The following is a 13,006-nucleotide window of genomic DNA, read 5'->3' as shown; positions in this document are numbered from 1 at the left end:
AACTGTTTATAAAAAAAAACCCACAAAAGTGCAGCACCAGCAATCAACGGGTCAGGAGGAAGAGGCGTCCTGACTCATCCGTCAGTCCTGTTTAAAAAGCTCCGCCTCTTCCATTTAGGTGTTTTTAGCTGAGGCGTGTGCTTTTGAAGAAAGACGTGTCTTTTGGAAGAAACCCTGAAAAGGCGGGGCTTTGTCTCCTGCAAAAATCACTGACTTGTTTTGTTTTAAAGGTAACAAGAAATGTTATTAGTTAATATTAAAGGTGTAATAATTATTCCATTATTAAAATAACCTGGAGGAAATGGAGAGCGTGATGAAAGTGAACGGTTTAATTCGTCGTCTCAGCAAAAGTGGATTAAGGTGCTGAAGAAACCGGTTTGGAAATCGGACTTCCGCTCAGGATTTCTTGTTCGTGTTTTGAACGTGACTCCGGTTAACCAGTTGATCGGGCCTCTGTGGGCTGTTGGAGATCTTGGGGGTGGAGCTTTGTAAAAAGCTGTTCCATGGGTGGGAATGGAGGCGTGGTCTCAAGGAGTGGAGAAATATCTCATCTCATCTCATCTCATTATCTGTAGCCGCTTTATCCTGTTCTACAGGGTCGCAGGCAAGCTGGATCCTATCCCAGCTGACTATGGGCGAAAGGCGGGGTACACCCTGGACAAGTCGCCAGGTCATCACAGGGCTGACACATAGACACAGACAACCATTCACACTCACATTCACACCTACGCTCAATTTAGAGTCACCAGTTAACCTAACCTGCATGTCTTTGGACTGTGGGGGAAACCGGAGCACCCGGAGGAAACCCACGCGGACACGGGGAGAACATGCAAACTCCGCACAGAAAGGCCCTCGCCGGCCCCGGGGCTCGAACCCAGGACCTTCTTGCTGTGAGGCGACAGCGCTAACCACTACGCCGCCGTGGAGAAATATAAATCATTCAAATGTCAACTTTTAAAGATGAGGTCGTCTTATTGAAAAGCTGATCTTGCGTAGTCCAACTTTTTAAATGTTTTCGTGTGCGTGCACGTGTGTAATGTGATGGAGTCAAAGATTGGAAAACGTTTAGAAGCAGGAAAGTTTACGTTTTGATGGAATATTATGAACCACCCATCTTTGAAGTGATTTCTGTATTGTTTACATTCTGACTAGAGACACAAAATTAACCAAGAGGGGGAACAAAGTTCCGTTTTGATTTCAGGTCGCCTTCAAGCGGCTCCAAGGGACGTTATGAAGGGGATGTTCGAGGTTATTGGAACGCGGCTATGGACAACAGCAGGGTGCTTGTCCTGATTAAAACAAATGGACAACAGACACGAGATGAAAATATAATGAAACATTTGAGTTTTTTTTTTTCCCCCCTCCTCCTCCTCTCTGGTTCACATCATGGCTAATCCTTCCCTCTCTCATATGATTAGATATCAGACCTGACTCGTGTTTACAGTCGAATCTCAAACACTCAGCAACAAACAAAAGCCATCTCTAAACATCGTCATCCCATTCCAAAAAAAAGAACAAGCCAAAAGCGTGCGTGACTTTCGAACTGGCGATCCTCACGCAGCCCATGTGCTCCTCCACATCGCCGTTTCCTGCGTCAGTGTGACTGTGTTTATTACCGGATTAGACTGATGAGAGAGACGATAGCGAGCGTGTGGGCGTTTGTACTCTGACTGGGTTTGGTTTTCGGTGCTGAGAGAGATTAATTGGACTCTGAGACGTGATCAGATCCTCAGTCGAGGCAGCGAGTCTGTATTTTGTCCAGAGTGGCTCTGGAGGACACCGCGGTCTTTGAAGTAGTGGGGTTTTTTTTTTTCCCCCCTTTCTTTTTTTAAATATCCAATGTTGGTCTGATATGGTTTCCAAAGAAAAAAGCGCTCTGGTTTTGTTCACGGCGTTTTTAATTCACGTCTTGGTGAACAATGGCGAGAGAATTTTATTTAATTAATGTTTAAATCGGATGTGTCCAGTTGTGAACTTGCTTGTTACTAAACATGTAATAAACACAAGACAACATGTTTCTCTCTTAAATGGCATTAAAGGTGCAGGAAGCTCTGCCTTTGCTCAGATTTCACTGGTTGCTGCATGGAATTATGATCATTTCTGACTGGGATCAGCTCAGATTTCCTTAAATGAGTTTTCTGTTATAATAACTCGCTCTTTCTCTTGCTTTCTCTCTCTCTCTCTCTCTCTCTCTCTCTCTCTCTCTCTCATTCCTTGCTTCTCTGTCTTTGTCTTCTCTGTTTTGTCTTTCTGTCTGTCTCACTCTCAGTGATCGTCATCACGTCTCCAGCTCGATTCCGGTCCCCATTAGGTCCCACCTGAGCGTCTCGCAGGTCGCTTTCCCCGTCTCTCCGGAAGCGGACCAAAAGAAACGCAGGTCGCATAAACTCTATGACCCTGTCGTGACCCCTCTCCCTGTTGCCACGGCAATCCAGGAAGCTCCGCCTGACCGTCTGGACGTCCGCGTGGAGCTGGAGAAGCCGTTCGAGGCAGACAGACAGGTCGAAGCTGTGGGAACATCGACACCAGAACTGAAAACTGAACAATATGATCCGGAGGCAGAGAAGATTCCGGATCGAGATCCAGAATTGCCCGGAGAACTGAAAGAGTCAGAGCGCGTGCAGGAAAATTCGCAGCACCAGGGTGCCATGAACGGTTCTGCCAGTGTCCCGGCTGGCGCTGAGGTGTGCTGCTCCGTGGAACAGGCTGAGGAAATCATGGGCACTGAGGCGACGGGGTTAGGGTCACGGCTGGAGGATTTCCCCTGTATCCCTGTGGAACACGCTGTGGCTGTAGAAAGCGATGATCAGGTTCTCGGAGAACTTGAGAACTTTGAGGAGTTCTCAAAACGCATCTATGCTCTAAGCGAGAACCCGTCCTGCTTCAGACGGCCGCGCAAAAACTCTGATAAATAACCCAAGGTCAAAGGTCACCAGGTAGGCCTTGACCTTTACACCTGACTGCATTCAACAGATGTTACACAGAGGTTTATTATTATTATTATTATTATTATTATTATTATTATTATTATTATTAGGAAATATCTGGAATATTTGCACTCTAACCCTTTCAAATAAAATAAAGAGAATGTGGTGGGTTCTTTCTTGAGGTTTTTCTTTGGGGTGTGTGGGTTTTTTTTTTGTGTGTGTGTGTGTGTGTGTGTGTGTGTGTGTGTGTGTGAGAGAGAAATAACACACACTGGTCTGCATGTGAGAGTGAAGACCAAAAATATCTTTCGTTGTTTAGAAGTAAGGGTGTGAAAACTTTTGCAGCGTGCAAAGTTTACACCTCAAAAATAACACTTAAAATCTTCCATATACAACTCCGAAGCACTCGCTCGTCTCTTCATATCTTTGTTGCATCTCCTTTACCTCAGAACGTCTTGTAATGATTGCAGGGTTTCATTTGCCTCAGAACATCTCATACATTCCAGGATCTCATGTTTACCTCCGAACATCTTGTAATAATTTTCAGGATCTCGTGTTTACCTCAGAACATCTCATGCATTCCAGGATCTCCGTTACCTCAAAATATCTCTTAATAATTACAGGATCTCATTTACCTCAGAACATCTCGTAATTACAGGATCTCATGTTGATCTCGCAACATCTCCTTAATTTCAGGATCTCGTGTTTAGCTCAGAACGTCTCTCATAATTCAAGGATCTTGTGTTTACCTCAGATAATATATTGATCGCAGTATCTTATATTTACCTCAGATCGTCTCGTATTAATCGTAGGATCTCATTTTCTCATCTCACAGCAGCACCATTTAAAGCCCCGTGATCTTCCTGATCTTTATCTGTGTTCATGTGAACACTGCTCTTGAGCTTGGTGTGTGTGTGTGTGTGTGTGTGTGTGTGTGTGTGTGTGTGTGGGATTTAAAAGATTTAGTGTCTTCAGTTCCCATCTGATTATCTGAAGACTAAACAGAGTGATGATGTAATTAGCTTATCATTGTGTGCTTATCTCTAATGACACGTGTTAAGAGCTCACTTTATCTCCCACTCACTGACTGCTCTGTGTGTGTGTGTGTGTGTGTGTGTGTGTGTGTGTGTGTGTTCGTTCTGAGGGGGTGTATGGGCAGGCAGTGGGGTTTATAATGTCCGTCTGCATGGAGAGCGATGTTCATACTAAAACAGACAAGACTCTGGGGGGGAAAAAAAATAGGAAGTCTCTTCCTGTCTGATCATGTAGTCTACATATTCAGGAACTGTGTTAGGAACTGTTTCAGGGACTGTTCTGAAAACTGCTGTGTGAATGATTCATGAGCACTTTCAGGAACTGATTAACATATGGTTTTGGGAACTGATTTGTGAAGACTTTCAGGAGGTGATCTGGGTGTTTTTATAGGGAACCATTTCAAGAACTGATTGAGTGAGTAGTTGTTGAAGACTTTGTCACGTGTACCATACACTCAGGCTACATCCACACGACAACGGCAACGCGATTTAAAAAAAAATATCACATCCACATGGGCAACGGATCAGTAAAATATCAGGTCCATATGGCAACGCAACGCTTGCTGAAAACGATGCAATACACATGCCACACCTCTAGGTGCGCTGTAAGACGGTCCCATCGGAGACGCCACAACAATAGAAGAAGTAAGGACGCATGCGCATAAACTGTTATGCGCGAGATTTCATATTAGCCACAAAGTCAGAAAAATCTGTTCGTAAAATTGTTATAATGACCAAATACAATGAAAAGTATTTTTCCAGTCTCACCTGCGAAAGGTAATCCCATGTGATCTCGTTTGGACGGCAAACCTGTTGGTACAGTTAAACGCAGCACATGAATGAGGCATCTTTATTCTCCGCTTTGACCTATCCAATGTGGCGGCGAGGATGACGTATGATTCTACGCAGAAGGCAGCGTCTTTAATGGTCCGGAATAAATTGAATGCTACACGTTGATGGATTAATTTGTTCTTCTATGCCCTTTTTGAGGAATGTATTGTAGGACTTAAACCAACATCTGAAGAGGTGAGATCGCTCCTTTTTTTCCCTATTTTTGCTGGCGGAATTGACTCTCTCTCTCTCTCTCTCTCACTTTGCACCATTACACAATAAATATTCACAGTGAAAATATTTTGTAAGCGCGTTTCATGAACCAAGTTATAGGATTGGTTGACAACTCGCATCGAGTTCGTTACACTTCTACCCGGCGTGAAGCACTCACAGTCATGTGGTTGTGATGTCATCGTAAACACATCCGTTCTACTCATCCAAACGACTTCGCAACGGCGCCATTGCCAGATCTTTCCACTCTGGAACCCGTTCTCAAAAGATTTCGTTTTGGGGCACCCAAAACGCCGGTGCCGTGTGGACGCCGGTGCCGTGTGGACACCAGGCCGAAATGATAATTTTATCAGATTCACCTGAATCCATTGCCATGTGGACAGGGCCTCAGTCATGGTGAAATTCCTCCTCTGCATTTAACCCATCTGAAGCCGTGAAAAATCACACACGCGCGCACACATTCTCTCTCTCTCCCCCCCAGAGCAGTAGGCAGCTAAGGTCTTGCTTATTGCACTTCAGCTGTGATGCAGAAAAAGTGCTGGTTTTTTTTCTGCTGGTCCCGAGAATCAAACCTGCAACCCTTTGGGCCTCAGGCTGCTTCTCTAACCTTCAGCTCCTGATAACGCCACTGTTTCAGTGACCGTAGGGGGAGCAGTTCTGAGAGGGGGCCCGGTAATTGGTTGATCCTGGTTCAGGAAGTGTTATAGAAACTGTTTCCTGTAGGAGTAATGGGAGCAGGGCTCGTCCCCAAAACGGTTCACACTCGGGGCTTTTCAACCACTTTATCCCCGACCTCTAAAACAACGGTTTAGGATGAAATAATTTTGGGGAATTGTGTGGTCATGTGATCGGTGTGGTTATGGTGTGGTTATATGGTCAGTGTTATGACAGCAGTTTAAAGGGCAAAGGGGTGGGGTTTGTAAGGTTGGGGGTCTTTTCTAATTTGCATATTTATATCTGAAATCTGGATTTCACAATAAGGGAAAGTTTTAGCACCTCCATGTCAAGGAAAGAGGATTGCCTTATAAATTTCATTGGGCTAAAGAAAAGACAAAAATAAAAACTAATGCCATTTTCAGGTGTGTGTGTGTAAGTAAGGTCACATGTTGCTGGACTCCTTTGAAAAGAAGCAACTGTTCCTGCTCATGTCTGACATCTCTCTCTCTCTCACTCACACACACACACACACACACCTTTTTTTTTTTTTTCCTCCTCTCACACACCACACACACACATTCTCTCTCTCTCTCTGTCTGGATAGGAATGGCACTTTGTGAGCGAGAACTAATCCACCACAGGTGTGTTGAATTCTGGGATATGAAGCAGACAAATCCAGCAATTGGAGGAATGTGTGAACGTCTGTGAGTGGGGTGTGTGGGTGTGTAATAAATAAATAAATATATTACACACACACACACACACAGAGAGCAGATAGAGCGATCCATTAAAGCTTCAGTCATTCAGAAACAGACAGCAGGAAACTCGCAAGCCGATACAAGTGTGTTAGATTTTCCCTTTTTTTTTTTAAAAAACAGCCTTAGCTCCTCCCTCTGACCAAGCCCACCCAATCAGACCCGCCCCACCCCTTCACTAAACTGCAAAATATTTTTCTGAAAAAAAAAATGCGCTGGTGCTGGATCTCCTGCGGCACGCTCACAGGCAAGAATTATTAAACTAGTGAACAGAGTCTGTTTCAAACAATTCCACTCCCTACCCAGGGCCCTACTGCGTGAACAGCGAGGGATTTTGGACACAGTGCATGAGTTTATAAACAAAATTTATAAATTGTGAAGTGGGTGGAGCTAATACGCTGTTCAATTTGCATAAGCCCCACCCTCACCAAGTCCAAGGAACCCACTTGCCCCTCCCACACAGCTCTTATCAAAAGGAGCAAAAGTTTTGGTCTCAGGGGGCTGTCACTCAAACGTGCTCATTAGAATATTAGGCCACACCCATTATTAGGACAGATTCGTGTGACGTAGTTAAAAAAAAAAAAGTGTGTGAAATTTCTGAAATAGTTTTATAAATAAATGATGTAAAAAAGAAAGAAAACATGCTGCTTATCAGTTTCTTTTTATATTTTATGTATTTAATATTTAAGTGTTCTAATGTGAATGTTAGACACATGGGTGGGCTTTAATGGACTGTGCATGTCAAATATTAAATATTTTGTGTGTGTGTGTGTGTGTGTGTGTGTGTGTGTGTGTGTGTGAGAGAGAGAGAAACTGAATCAGTTGTGTGAATATCTGTTCTGCATCATAAACACCTCACAAATCACACACACCCTTGGGCTTTTTTCCATCCTGTATGTGGAACAATAGAACCCCCACCACACACACACACACACACACACACACAAGAACAACGCCTCTACATTTGTTACAGTGGAATTAAGCTGTAATGATATCATCTACGTTTACTCTTCACTGTTCCACACACACTCAGCGCTTTGAGAACAGCATCCAGGTTATTAATATCACATGTTTGGTTATTAAGTAAGTAATCGTGTGTGTGGGTTTCAGTAAAATATTGTAAGCAGATTATTTTCCCATAACTGCACGTCCCTTATGTTTTATTCCTCTTATACAACAGCAATTTACCAACTATTACAATGTTTTATTTGTTAAATAGAACAATTAATGAATTTAGAGCCACGTGGCCTTAAATTCTCTGCTATTTTTTCCTGCTTCACCATGACCCAATTCAAGATACTACGTCATGCATCACGTGGTGGGCTTTCCCCGTTCACGCAAGGCATTGTGGGATACAAATTTGAAACAGGAGAGAAAAATGGAGGGCGTGAGTCTGTGAATGAAACGTGAAAGACCAACTACAGTAACGGAAAGAAAGTGAGAAGAAAAGACGTTGTGTTCTATACGAAGGAAAGGAAACGCAGGACCAAACTAATAAATATGGGCGCTCAGCGAGCACCTCGGTGTGATCAGCTGTTCGTTTAGCAACAGAATGATGGAACGGTCAGTGCACGCTCAAAGGGAAACCTGTAGATGGCAGTAATGCAACACTGTGGATACCAGCTGCCATAAAACCCAAAAGAAGAAGAAGGTGGTAAACATGCGCATACTGACTTCCTCTGTCTGCTTGACTGCGCCAAGCGAGCGATTTCATGCACAGTATTTGTTTTGATCTCTTCAAATTAAATAACTTCCCAGCCACAGAATGGCCTGATATTTTGTGAGATTAAACAGAAATAAACATCACAGTGACCACGTTTCAGAGGGAGCTAAATTTCACCGATTTTATGAAATCGAAAGGCCGACTAGCTTTAATGTTGCGGGATGTCCTTGAAATTAGTTAATTCCTGTTCTCACTTGTGTTATAGCAGCTATCAACAGCCGTTCCCTCACCAGCCCATTTTATTTCTCTCTCCTGAAGTTAATGTGACGATGATGATAAAAAAAAATACGCAGATTGTTCCAGAGAAACCAAAAAAAAGACTGTTTGTTTGTTTTGAATCAGTTGATTGTTCGGGCCGTGTCTGCTCTACAAGGCCCTGTGAGCGGTCGAGGTGTTCGAATAGAAACGATAACGTGTGATCTGACAAGTGCATTAATATGAATCTCTGGAGGACAGACGAGGGGAAGTCGAAGGAAGAAAACGAGAGATGCAGGAAACTCGAAGTGACGCTGGATGTTATGGGATGTCCTGAGAGGGTGAGTGTAATTGTGAGTGGTCCGTGATGTCACCATTGCTCGAGGAATCTTTTGTTCAACAGGTAACACAGATTGAGGTGATGTAAAGATGTGTGTGAGAGAGCGAGAGAGAGAGAGACAAATGTTCTTTCCCTTTGTTCCCAGTGAAATGAACTCTAAACACAGTTATGTATTTTTTTCTCTGAACTTTATCGACTTTATTCTTCCTGCTCTGTGTGTGCGTGCGTGTGCCAAGTCAAATTTCTCTAAAATGACTCTCACTCGGCCAATAAAACCCATTCTGATGTTATTGTTAATTTCATTTCTCAGAGCTGTGAGGTTTTTCTTCTTCCACGGAGGTGAAGAATCAGAGATCAGCAAGAGTTCAGTCCACTCGACTCTGAACATCATCACAAAGCTAGAAAAATATTCACACAATCCAGTTGGCGTGCAAAACTCTGATTGGTTAAGCCAGTTTAGCTCGAGGGGGCGGGGCTACACTGAGCCCTGATATGTGTATCCATGAGACTGATGCATTGTCTGGTACAAATAAAACCATGCCCATAGATGAATATTTTGTTTAAACATCGGGTTTTCTTTTTTCTCTGCTTTGACCTCGACTTGCATGAAAACGGCATTTTCAAAACCGAACACTGCTCAACCAATCAAATTAGTGGCCCGTTGTATCAAACGCTTTGGCGTACAGTCCCTGCGCTGGTGTGATCACGCGAGTGTTTCTGTGTGGATGCTGAAATTCTATTGAAATGGAAATTCTTTGTAAAACTTGCTCCCCCGCCCTGTCTTTTTTGACCTTTGCCCTCTCATCCATATTTATGGGTGCTCCTTTGGCTCTGAGCGCTAATGCTAACTAACAAATGGCGAGAAGGAGGAAGAAGATGAGTGATGAAATGAGTGGAACAGGGACATGATGAATGGAGGTGAAGTGAACAAGGGAGCAGAGGAGTGTTGGAGAGAAGACGTGTGGAAATGATGGGTGTGTGTGTGTGAGTGAGAGAGAGGGTGGGTTATCAGGGTTACACTAACATCTGAGCTCAACACCGTAATGAAGGAACTGATTTATCCTTTGTGTGTGTGTGTGTGTTAGTAAGCTGTGAACAACACACACACTTCACTGTGCCTGGTGTTTCTCCATAAGGTGTTTTCATTTCTCCTAATTTTGCATTTTGTCTCACAGCTCATTTGTGTGTGTGTGTGTTTGGGTGCCAGAGTGTGGAGGTACGGAGTGTGTGGAAGAGTGAAGCTGGCACAGAATCTCGCTGCTGGACCACATTAACAGGAGAACCCATGGAAATGTTTATCAGAGCGTCACACTGTGGAGCGGCGGAGCTTCAGAGAGCCAGTGTCCTCATCTCACTGGACCTCCACCACAGCTACACCTTCTCTTTACTTTGTCACCATCTATTTCCATAACCCCATGTGACTCTCTCTAACAGGATTACGGTTTGTTTTAGTTTTCTCCAGCGAGACTCCGTCGTTCCTCGTGTCTGGAAACCCGTTACAGCAAGTTCTCACAGTGAAGATCCTTATTCATCACACACGGGTCTAAACGGCAGACGAGCGGTTCTGTGTCTGAAGCAGTTGTACAAGGTCAAAACCAGCAGAAATGATGAATCAGCGTCAGCGGCGTGGATACAAGCTCCGCCCACTAGCTCTAATTTACCTCTCATATGCGTTTGATTCATACACACTGATTATACATAAAACAAACCGGGGCATGATTCATGCAAATTAAATGCATATGAGGGTCAATTGGGGCGCGCTTTATGCAGCTTAGATGTATATGAGGGTTAATGAGATGTGATGTATGCAAATTATATGGATATGAGAATGAATGGGGTGTGGTTTCGCAAATAAGATGTAAATTATGATGCAAATGAGGGTAAATTGGGACATACTTGACACAAATTAGATGTATACGAGGCTAAATGTGTGTGTTTCATGCAAATGATATGCATATGAGGGTGAACCGGGGTGTATTTTAAGCAAATAATATATGAGTGAAACGCGTAAATGGGTGTGCTTCGTTCAAATTAGGTGCATATGAGGGTAAACTGGTGCATGTTTCATGCAAATTAGATGCATTCGAGGGTGAATTGGGGCAAGCTTCAGGCAAATTAGATGCATATGAGGGTAAATGAGTGTGCTTCATGCAAATGAGATGTATATGAGGGTGAACTGGGGTGCATCTAAGCAAATAAGATGGATATTAGGTAAATAGATGTGCTTCATGCAAATTAGATGCATTTGAGGATGAATTGGGGCACACCTCAGGCAAATTAGATGCATATTATGGTAAATGGGTTTTCTTTGTTCCAATTAGATGTATATGAAGGTTAATTGGGGCTTGCTTCATGCAAATGAGCTGTCTATGAGGATAAATCGGGGCATGCTGATGTGAAGTTGTTCCTGACAACCGGTCACTGATTGCTGAGGTTTGTCCACTTCTGTAGGGTTTAAAATCTATTCTTGGTGGTTTTTTTCCGGTAATAAAACTCTTCTTCTGTCCGTAAGCGTCATGTCTCTTTCCTGACTCATCACGACCGCTGCTTTATTATTAGCTCATCTAGCCGACAGGTGATGAGTTTATGCCATCGTGTTGTCCGACGTCGTCCACATTTCACAAAAATCGCTTCTTCTCTCTCAATTCTTCACTGATTTTTATTCTTTTTGGCAGGAAGGTAGGTCTGCTGGGGTGCATATAGATAGCTTCTACTCACATTTGCATAACTGCAATTAATAATGAAGATATGGAGTAATTAATCAATTCCTAATGAGCAGTTTCTACACAAATCGCTTCTTCTCCCTCAATTCTTCACCGATTTTGATTCTTTCTGGCATGAAGGTAGGGGTACCTGAGGTGCATATAACTTCTACTCAGATTTGCTTTATTACAATTATTAATGAAGTTATGGGCTAATTAAGCCTTAACGAGCAGTTCAACAAAAATCGCTTCTTCTCAGTCAATTCCTTGCTGTTTTGGATTCGTTCTGGCAAATAGGTCGGTATTCCTAGGGTGGATATCGCTTGCAACGTTTATTGCATAAGGTGGCTCACTTTAGATCGTTTCTTCTGGACTAGACAGGGCCGAAGTGAGCTACGCTGTCATCGACAGTCTGGTTTTCTATTCTGATAAAAAACTCTTCCATTCTCAGTGTCCGGTCAGACGTATTGATGTGCAAAAGCCCATGACGTAGCAATGAATATACAAATGACATCGGTGATATAGATCATGTTTTGCTGTTGGTTCCTCAACACAAAAGTGCAAGAGCTTCCATACATCCAGCTACAAGACACATGAAACGAGCGCGACAGAGAAACAACGTTCGTCAGCTTCGTTCAGTCAATTAAAATATTATCCTTAAAACAGACTGGGTTCAGATTGAGCATGCTGAAGGCCACAACTTCAACAAAACACTGTTTTTCTCATTATCTCAAGCCGCTTTTATCCTTCTACAGGGTCGCAGGCAAGCTGGAGCCTATCCCAGCTGACTACAGGCGAAAGGCGGGGTACACGCTGGACAAGTCGCCAGGTCATCACAGGGCTGACACATAGACACAGACAACCATTCACACTCACATTCACACCTACGGTCAATTTAAAGTCACCAGTTAACCTAACCTGCATGTCTTTGGACTGTGGGGGAAACCGGAGCACCCGGAGGAAACCCACGCGGACACGGGGAGAACATGCAAACTCCGCACAGAAAGGCGCTCGCCGGCCCCGGGGCTCGAACCCGGACCTTCTTGCTGTGAGGCGACAGCGCTAACCACTACACCACCGTGCCGCCCAACACTGTTTTTAACTGAGATAATAATAATTAACAACAATAAAATGTCTGAAAACCCCTCATGTATAATGCAGGAGATTTATGTTTCTGTTTCCGTCACTGTTTACTGTTTATTCTTGTCATTTTCCATCCCTTTGTAACGTCCTGTAGTCACTTTATTCCAGTCCCAGAGGTCCAGGGTTCTTCTGGTTCTTCAAAAGCTTTGTGCTCCTGCTTTTTATTTGGATGCATCGACACGTCTGTTTGAATTTCTTGGCTCCATTAAGTGTGGAAATTATTCATATTATCATGTTTTTAAACAGCGTTTTTGTGGTGAGTCGGATATCATGTGATGTCCTGATGCTCCACAGATTGGGAGAAGAACAAAGTCAGGACCGCTCGTGTGAAGAAGATGAGGATTCTGGAAGGAGATGAAGAGGACGGAGATTACAGAACTCATGTGTTAAAGTATCCGTGCTGGTATTTAAAAGGGAAAGCTACTGTCGTACAAGGCCTAGGAACAGACGATGGTGTGTGGAGAGGAC

At 43.6% G+C, this 13,006-nt stretch overlaps 1 protein-coding gene across 2 annotated transcripts in view; it reads left to right on the top strand.

Moving 5' to 3' along the window:
• Positions 1-11,199, top strand: part of uvrag (UV radiation resistance associated gene) — a 107,782-nt gene extending 96,583 nt beyond the window's left edge. Inside the window, exon 15 of one of the 2 annotated variants that reach the window (XM_060909138.1) lies at positions 9,901-11,199. In XM_060909138.1, the coding sequence (XP_060765121.1) occupies position 9,901 (1 nt within the window). In that variant the 3' untranslated portion in view covers positions 9,902-11,199. Of the gene's footprint in view, positions 1-2,269; positions 3,093-9,900 lie in introns of those variants that run through there. The other variant, XM_060909137.1, reaches the window with a different exon arrangement.
• The last annotated feature ends 1,807 nt before the right edge of the window (positions 11,200-13,006 follow it).

Source organism: Neoarius graeffei, chromosome 25 (genome assembly GCF_027579695.1).
Source record: "Neoarius graeffei isolate fNeoGra1 chromosome 25, fNeoGra1.pri, whole genome shotgun sequence".
NCBI classification, from domain to species: domain Eukaryota; kingdom Metazoa; phylum Chordata; class Actinopteri; order Siluriformes; family Ariidae; genus Neoarius; species Neoarius graeffei.
Note: the sequence above shows the minus strand (reverse complement) of the source record. Positions and strands in the feature narration are given on the sequence as shown.